The sequence below is a fragment of the Rhinoraja longicauda genome, chromosome 21, assembly GCF_053455715.1.
Source record: "Rhinoraja longicauda isolate Sanriku21f chromosome 21, sRhiLon1.1, whole genome shotgun sequence".
Taxonomy (NCBI): Eukaryota; Metazoa; Chordata; class Chondrichthyes; order Rajiformes; family Arhynchobatidae; genus Rhinoraja; species Rhinoraja longicauda.
In genome coordinates, this window is record NC_135973.1 from 23,236,706 (window position 1) to 23,245,412 (window position 8,707).

Sequence of the window (8,707 nt, forward strand, 5' to 3'; positions counted from 1 at the left end):
ACAATTTTGAAAATTCTAACTGCGATAACAGAGAAAATGTCGGTTTCAGATATATATAGACACTAAAAGTCAATATATCTGACAATTCAGTAGCAATTTTACTTCACTTGTTCTTCTGCTTTTAGCTAAATGCCCAATATATATTAAATCACCCAAGTGTACTGAATAGATTCTGTATGCGTAGTGGATCGAAGTATTATCGATAAATAACAGTAAGTGTTCACTCTTAATTTGCTTATTGATAACCTGCCAATCTAACTACAGTTGGGTATCGTTCACGGTGTTTCAAGCACTTTTCGCTATCAATAAATATACTGTTTTCTTTTATTGCGATTTCCTTCTCAAGAGTCATCCGTGTGTTCTCCATGTTTTCCAGCGACATTTGGGCATCCCTGAGCTTCTGCTTCAGGAGTGCGATGGACTCCGAGATTTCCCCAACTTCGCAAATCAAGCTGTGGAAATAGAGCCATAGAGTCATAAGACCTAGGTCGTAAAACCTGCAGAGCATGGAAGCAGGCCCTTTGACCCATCTCATCCATGCTGATCATGTTTATTTTAGTTTATTGTCACATGTACAGTGAAAAACTAGTTTAGTTTAGGTCAGTTGGGTTTAGTTCAGTTCAATAGACAATAGACAATAGACAATAGACAATAGGTACAGGAGGAGGCCATTCGGCCCTTCGGGTCATTGACAGTTAGTTAAGACATGCACATTATTACAAGTGATGGTAACAGCTGTCAAAAACTCTGACATTCTGTTTCAAAGCCATTTTATTTTAGTTGTTTATCTTTTTTAAAATATTTTACCTTGTATGTATCGTTAGCTTTTAGAAATGTTTGAATGGTGCACTGACTGGCTGACATTTTACAATTTCGTTGTACATGGCTCATGTTACAATGACAATAAAGGAACTATTCTATTCTATTTCAAAATCATTTTAAAACAAACCGATTAAAAGCATGTAAAGAAATGAACAAACAAAATTATATCCTCTTAATTAAAATTAGCTGAAGCAATATAAACAAATATATTTGAACTCTGTAAACATGTCCCGTGCCAGGTTTAACCTGAAACAAGTAGTTCAGGAAGATTCACAACTTAAATGGTGTAATGTAATCCAAAGGAACTACAGATGCTGGCTTGTACCAGAGATAGACATTATGTGCTGGACTAACTCAGCAGGTGAGGCAGCATCTCTGGAGAAAATGGACAGGTTACATTTTGGGTCAGGTCCCTTCTTCAGACTTTAAATGCTTTAAATCTTCTTTAAATGGTGGCTGTTTGACATTGAAAACTACTGGAAATATTGAACTTGCTGTAAGGTACACAACTGCCATTGCTAGGACAACGGGCCTTCATGGCCAATTTACGACTCTAACATTTATTTAAAAAAATTGGACTTAAAGGGTACAATTTGGTGCCTAAAATGTGGCAACTCTTGTGTACTGACTCAATGTGGTCTACCATCTAGCACGTTGGTACTTAGTATGATTGTGCCTAATATATAGGAGGATTGTCACTGACCTATATGCAAAACAAATATCACTGTACTTAGGTGTACATGACAAAAAAGTACCATTGGACTATTGGGGAACGTTGTCGGTTGCATGGGTAATTGCTAATGTTTCTCAGCAAAGTTTTGACCGACGCATGTAGAGAAATGATGATGTTGCAACAAGTGGGTTGATCAAACTATTCCACTGAGTCGCTACCTGCAGAGAAAGGCATGAAGGCATCCCTCTTCACAAACTTCCCCTCAGCATCCAGGAAGTGAGAAGGGTTGAAGTCATTTGGTGTTTCCCATTGAGTTTTATCATGGAGGACAGAGGAGAGCAGGGGGATCACTTGCATTCCCTTCAAAACAAAAGAGAAAGTGAACGCCAGAGCCACAACTTTAAAGCATGTTCCTATTTCTAGTTCATAAATTCATAAGTTCTAGATTAGGCCATTTGGCCCATTAAGTCTACTCCGTCATTCAATCATGGCTGATCCATCGTTCCCTCCCAATCCAATTCTCCTACTATCGCCCCATAACCCCTGGCACCCTTATGCGATTGCGGGATTAAGAGGCATTCCATGGACACTTGAGAAACAATGCCTTGTAGGGGCCATCACTGTGAGTAACGAAGAGATTGCCCACTTGCACAGATCCCACCCGGTAGAAAATATCTTTTGAATTTTATGTTCACAAGCCAAAGGAGCAGATTTAGGCCCTTCAGCCCATCGAGACTGCTTCGCCATTCGATCTTGGCTGATGTTTAGGCTACCAATGGACGTATGCCGTTTGGCCAACTTAGTTCATTCACAGAGGTAAACCCCAAGGTTTTTATACCATTGCGTTGTTTTGCGGGGTCAATAATTTTAAGGCATTTCCTGGCTAATACGTATTCAAAAGATAGTTATCGAAGGATTATTATTTGAAGTTTAGAGAGATACGGCATGGAAACAGGTCCTTCTGTCCACGCCGACCATTCATCACCCATTCACACTAGTTCTATTTTATCCCACTTTCTCATCTACTCCCTACACACTCGGGCCAATTAGGCTACAAACCCGCACATCTTTGGGATGTGGGAGGAATTCGGAGCACCCAGAAGTAACCCATGAGGTCACCAGGAGAACGTGCAAACTCCACACAGTCAGTACCCGAAGTCAGAATCGAACCAGGGCCTCTGGTGCTGTGAGGTAGCGGCTCTATCAGCTGCACCACTGTGTCATTCTGGACATTACATTGCTGCTAGTGGAGTTGCTGTTAGTAGATTGACTGTCCTGTGACTCTACTTAAAAAAATACATCCTTGGTTGTAAGGAGCTTTGGGAAGTCCTGAAAGAGAAGTGCAAGGTGCTATACAAATACAAATCTTTACAGCGCTGAGCTGGGTCCTAGAAATGAGCAATATCAGCCCTAAACTTAGATTTAACAAGTCTGAATTTGTACTAATCAAATGAGAGAGAGAGAGACACCCACACACACACAAGGAACTGGAAATGCTGGTTTACAAAAAAATAGATGTAAAATGCTGGAGTACCCAGGTAGGAAGATACCAGACGATTCCCAGACCTTTGGGTGTTAGGTGGTCAGAGCTAAATGAGTTGGGACCCTTCTTCAGACTGCATTAATCATCTAGTCCAATTCCCAAAAAGTAAAGAAATATTCCAAATCTACCTTAACTACGTTCATGCGCTCTCGTCACTGACTGTAGTCGTTTACCTCTTATCCACTTGCCTTTCTTGATTAAAAGCTTAAGTTTCTCGAAGCTCAAGATCTCACTTCAGTGCCCTGGATCGGTAGTTGAATATCTTTACGAGAGACTTTAGAGATACAGCGCGGAAACAGGCTCTTCGGCTCACCGAGTCCACGCCAACCAGCAATCACCCTGTACGCCAACACTATCCTACGCACTTGGGACAATATACAATTTGTATTGAAGCCAAGTAGCCCGTAAACCTGTACATGTGGGAGGAAACTGGAGCACCCAGAGGAAACCCACGCGGTCTGGAAGAACGTCCAAACTCTGTGCAGCCAGCACCCGTAGTCAGGGTGGAACCCGGTTCTCTGGTGCTATAAGGCAGCAGCTCTACCATTGTGCCACTGAGCTGCCCAAAGATGCTCCTTCCTGGATGCTCAGAATCTCCAGAGAATTCACCCAAGCTGTTTGTCATGGCTGCTGTAGCCTCCATTGCTGTACGCGATCCTACGCTGATTATAGTTTGTGGCTATACTTTGATATGAACATTCAGTTTTTCAACTTGAAATCTGCATTTAAGATCATTCTTTGAAGGCTTTACCTTTGGAATGAAAAACTCCCTGAAGTGAGTATCCTTGGTGGTTGCATGTGGAATGTTCATTGGGAGGATGTTGGCAAATCGCTGGACCTCATGTATAACGGCGTCAGTGTACGGCATTCCCTTCCGATCTACCATTCGGGGCGCTTTCTCTATCCCAATAACTGTATTAATTTCCTCTTGCACATTTCCTAAAGGAAATAACACTTCAGTTTCCACTGCAATCAAGAAACAAATAACTGCAAATGTTGGAAATATGAAATAAAAACAGAAAAATGATAGAAAATTCACGGCAGGTTAGGCAGCGTCTGTGGAGGCAGGATGGGTGTGTATGGGGAGAGGTTTCAGCCTCACTGCTCTCTTGGACTGTTCCAGGAAATACACACACCAGCCTCCCTTCGCAACCATCGACTTCATCCATACATCACGCTGCTTCGGAAAAGCAGCCTACATATTCAAGGACCAAAACAAAGTGCTGGAGGAACTCAGCACGTCAAGCAGCATCTGTGGAAGGAACGGACAGATGATGATTCAGGTCAGGACTCTTCTTCAGATTCAACAGACGAGTCTGAAGAAGGTCCTGCCCTGAAAGGGTGCCTGTCCACAGATGTAGAAACAAACAATTGCAGATGCTGGTTTACAAAAGAAAACACAAAGTGCTGGAGGAACTCAGCGGGTCAGGCAGTATCTCTGCAGAACGTGGACAGGTGTGTCTTGGGTCAGGACCCTTCTACAGCTGAAGCTGTCTGACCAGTTTAGTTTAATTTAGAGATACAGGGTGGAAACAGGCCCTTCGGCCCACTGAGTCCGTGCTGACCATTGATCACCCGTTCACACAAGTTCTATTATCAACAGTTCTCTGGCCACTGGCACTGTTCCAACCAGTTTCAAGCACGCGGTGGTCCAGCCCCTACTGAAAAAACCTAACCTAGACCCCACCTTGCCTAGCAACTACAGACCCATTTCCAAACTGCCATTCCTGTCAAAAGTCCTTGAAAAGGCAATTCTAAACCAATTAGTGCCCTACCTGCACCAATACACCATCCTGGAAAGTTTCCAGTCAGGTTTCAGAGCCCACCACAGCACAGAGTCTGCCTTGTTGAAGGTACACAACGACCTGCTTCTCGCCATCGACACCGGCAACTGTGCAATCCTGCTCCTTCTCGACCTCAGCGCAGCGTTCGATACAGTGGACCACACCATCCTTATTGACCGTCTCCGGTACGCGGTTGGCATTGATGGCACTGCCCTGAGCTGGTTCGCTTCGTACCTCAAAGATAGGAGTTTTGCCATCAACATGGGCAGTTATTCCTCTGCTCCAGCTAGCCTCTCCTGCGGAGTTCCACAAGGCTCCATTCTAGGCCCCATTCTCTTCTCTCTATACATGCTCCCCCTTGGCCAAATCATTCAAAGGCACGGCATTTCTTTCCACTGCTATGCCGATGACACTCAGCTTTACCTCCCCCTGAAACCCAACAACCAGTCAAATTTAAACAGCCTCTTACACTGCCTTGAGGACATAAAATGTTGGATGGCACAGAACTTCCTCCAATTAAATGAGAGCAAGTCTGAGGTCATCCTATTCGGCCCCCCCGACTCCATCAAATCGATAACAGGCAGTCTTGGAAGTCTATCCTGCCTAGTCAAACCGCATGTCAAAAACCTCGGCATGATATTTGACTCTGCATTAAAATTTGATAAGCAAGTCAACGCTGTGGTAAAAGCCAGCTTCTTCCAACTTCGAACCATAGCTAAAATCAAACCTTTCCTCCAATTCGACGACACAGAAAAAATCATTCACGCTTTCATTTCCTCCCGCCTGGACTACTGCAACTCCCTATACACTGGGATCAGCCAATCTTCCCTGTCCTGCCTGCAACTGGTCCAAAACGCCGCAGCGAGACTCCTGACGGGTACCCGTAAAAGGGACCACATCACCCCGATTCTGGCCTCTCTCCACTGGCTCCCTGTACGGTACAGAATCAACTTCAAGCTCCTCCTATTCACGTATAAAGCCCTAAATGGACATTCCCCCCCCTACATCAAAAATCTTCTAACCCCCCTCTCTAACTCCAGGTCCCTCAGGTCGGCCGACTTGGGGCTACTCACTATCCCGCGGTCTAGGCTTAAGCTCAGGGGTGACCGTGCTTTTGCGGTTGCAGCTCCTAGACTGTGGAACAGCATCCCTCTCCCCATCAGAACTGCCCCTTCCATCGACTCCTTTAAGTCCAGGCTCAAAACCTATTTCTACTCCCTAGCGTTTGAGGCTCATTGAGGAGGCGCTGTGAACTGTTTGCGTGCTACTGTATGTTTCATTTTTTTTCCTTAGTACCTAATCAGATGTACAGCACTTTGGTCAACATGGGTTGTTTTTAAATGTGCTATACAAATAAAATTGACTTGACTTGACTTGACTATGTTATCACTCCGTACACTAGTTCTATCCTACACACTAGGGACAATTTAAAGGAGCCGATTAACCTACAAACCTGCATGTCTTTGGAATGTGGGAGGACACCTGAGCACCCGGAGAGATCCCACGTGGTTCCAGGGAGAACATACAAACTCCGTACAGACAGCGTCCGTAGTCAGGGTCTCTGGCGCTGTGAGGCAGAAACTCTACTACCGTGCCACTCTGCACCTTTGCTACAACATTTTGTGCTTTGTAGCTACTTGACATTTATTAGTTAATTTTAATTGATTTGTTAAAATCCCAAAATGGTCTCAACACACATTGATCAGATGAGTAAATAAGTTGCCATAAAGCCCCTATCCTTAATGTAAGTCATCGTCTCTCTGCTGTGAATTGCTTTACACCATTGAAATGCAGTGCATGAATTTTGCCAATGTAATATGTTATTCAGATGGATTTAAACACACTCTTACTCTGAATTTCTGGGTACTTCATCATCAGAAGGATAGCCCAGCGCAGTGTGGAGGAGGAGGTATCAGTTCCAGCAGCAAATAGGTTGGTTACTGAAGTTACCAAGTTATTGTCATGGAAATAGGAATCCAAATTATTTGATTCCTTTAAAATTAAAAGAACAGAATATGAAATTAGTTTCATTTGGAACCAGTGGTATCAGGCTGGTGTTTACGAAAATACGAATTAGGGCGACACAGTGTCACAAGCGATGGAGCTCACAGCCTCACGGTATTAGGGACCTCAGTTCAATCCTGACCTCGGGTTCTGTCAGTGTGGAGTTTGCACGTTCTTCCTGTGGGTTTTCTCCTGGTGCTCCGGTTTCCTCCCATATTCTGAAGACGTGCGGGTCTGTAGGTCAATTGGGTTCTGTAAATTGTCCCTAGTGTGTAGGATGGAACTAGTATAAGGGTGATCGTAGGTCAGCGCGGACTCGGTGGGAAGCTGTGACATTGTGCTTCGTGTGCAGGTGAATTGTAAATTCAGGGGGGAGTTGATCGGAATGTGGGGAGATTAGGAAATGGGATTAGTGTAAGAATAGTGTAAAGGGGCGGTTAATTGTTGCTGTTGACTCAATGGGTTGAAGAGCCTGTTTCCATGACTCTCTATGACTACCACTGAGTAAAACCCATTCAATTAATCTGTGACAGTCACCAATGGTACTAGTAGGATGGTTTAAATATGTCCTCATAAACAATCATACTTGACATAAACCTGCATGAATATATACTTCAGATAGACAATTTGATGGAGTAACTCAACGGGTCCGGCAGCATCTCTGGAGAAAATGGATAGGTGACATTTTGGGTCGGGACCTTTCTTCAGACATATTATTGAATATATACCTTCTTCAATTAATACTGATAATTTAACAAAATTATGGGCATTTGATGCATAGAGTTGGAAGCGTAATATAATTCAAAGAAGGGTGAAAGCCCATTCAACCCATCATGCCTCTGCATGTAGGAAGCAGGGTGAATGGGGGAAGTGGGACATGATGGAGAAAATGGGCGGCACAGTGGCGCCACAGTAGAGTTCTGCCTCCTAGCGCCAGAGACACAGGATCGATCCATCGAATCCACGCTGACCAGCGATTACCCATACACTAGTTCTATCCTACAGACTAGGGACAAGTTACAACAGCCAATTAACCAACAAACCTGCACATTTTTGGAATGTGGGAGGAAACTGAAGCACCCAGAGGAAACCCACGTGGTCACAGGGAGAACGTACAAACTCCGTACAGACAGCACCCGGGGTCACAATCGTACCCGGGTCACTGTGTCACCTACTTAGCAGGTAAGGCGGTGTCTGTGGGTGGAGAAACTGTTTAACATTTCAGGTCAAAGATATTTCATCAGAACTGGTGAAGGGCTTGGACCTGATACGTTAACTCTGTTTCCCCTCCCACAGATGCTGGCTGACCTACTAAGTACTTCCAGCATTTTCTAATTTAATTACTGAGGATGCTATGTCATAAGTTCATGTTCATGAGTTGTAGGAGCAGAATTAAGCCATTCTGCCCACCAAGTCTTCTTCGCTGTTCAATCACGGCTGATTATCTTTCCTTCTCAACCCCATTTTCCTGTCTTCTCCCATAACCCGTTACTCCCTAAAAATCTTTAGTAAAGTAATTCAGTACCTCTTCTCGTTTTACCAAGAAAGCATCGATCAAGCTCCCAACATCATTCTCATTCAGAGTTTTCTGATGCTCTTCGTAGAAATTCAGGATGAGCTGAACCATTTGTGTTCGATTTTGAAAGATTTTCTTGTGCGTGCCCGGTAGAAAGCCAAGGAAAGGAAACGCGTTGTACATCTGAGGAATATAGAACATATTCAGTGCACCATTTGGTTCACCAGTGTATCCCTTAGGGAAAGAAAGATATCCTTATCTATTAAGGTGTCTATCTTTGATTAGAGTATCTGCCTTGCATTCACAGTTGGTATGTCATCATGAGTCAAGAGTGTTTTATTGTTGTAGATCACAAAATGGAACAA

General features: G+C 43.8%; 1 protein-coding gene across 1 annotated transcript in view; it reads right to left on the reverse strand.

Annotated features, from left to right (window-relative positions):
• Positions 1 to 235: 235 nt before the first annotated feature.
• Positions 236 to 8,707, reverse strand: part of LOC144603805 (cytochrome P450 2K1-like) — an 8,999-nt gene continuing 527 nt past the window's right edge. The window contains exons 2-6 of the mRNA XM_078417513.1: positions 8,352 to 8,525; positions 6,673 to 6,814; positions 3,790 to 3,977; positions 1,695 to 1,855; positions 236 to 452 (exon numbers count right to left, since the gene is read on the reverse strand). Coding sequence (XP_078273639.1) covers positions 236 to 452; positions 1,695 to 1,855; positions 3,790 to 3,977; positions 6,673 to 6,814; positions 8,352 to 8,525 — 882 coding nt within the window. The remainder of the gene's footprint in view (positions 453 to 1,694; positions 1,856 to 3,789; positions 3,978 to 6,672; positions 6,815 to 8,351; positions 8,526 to 8,707) is intronic.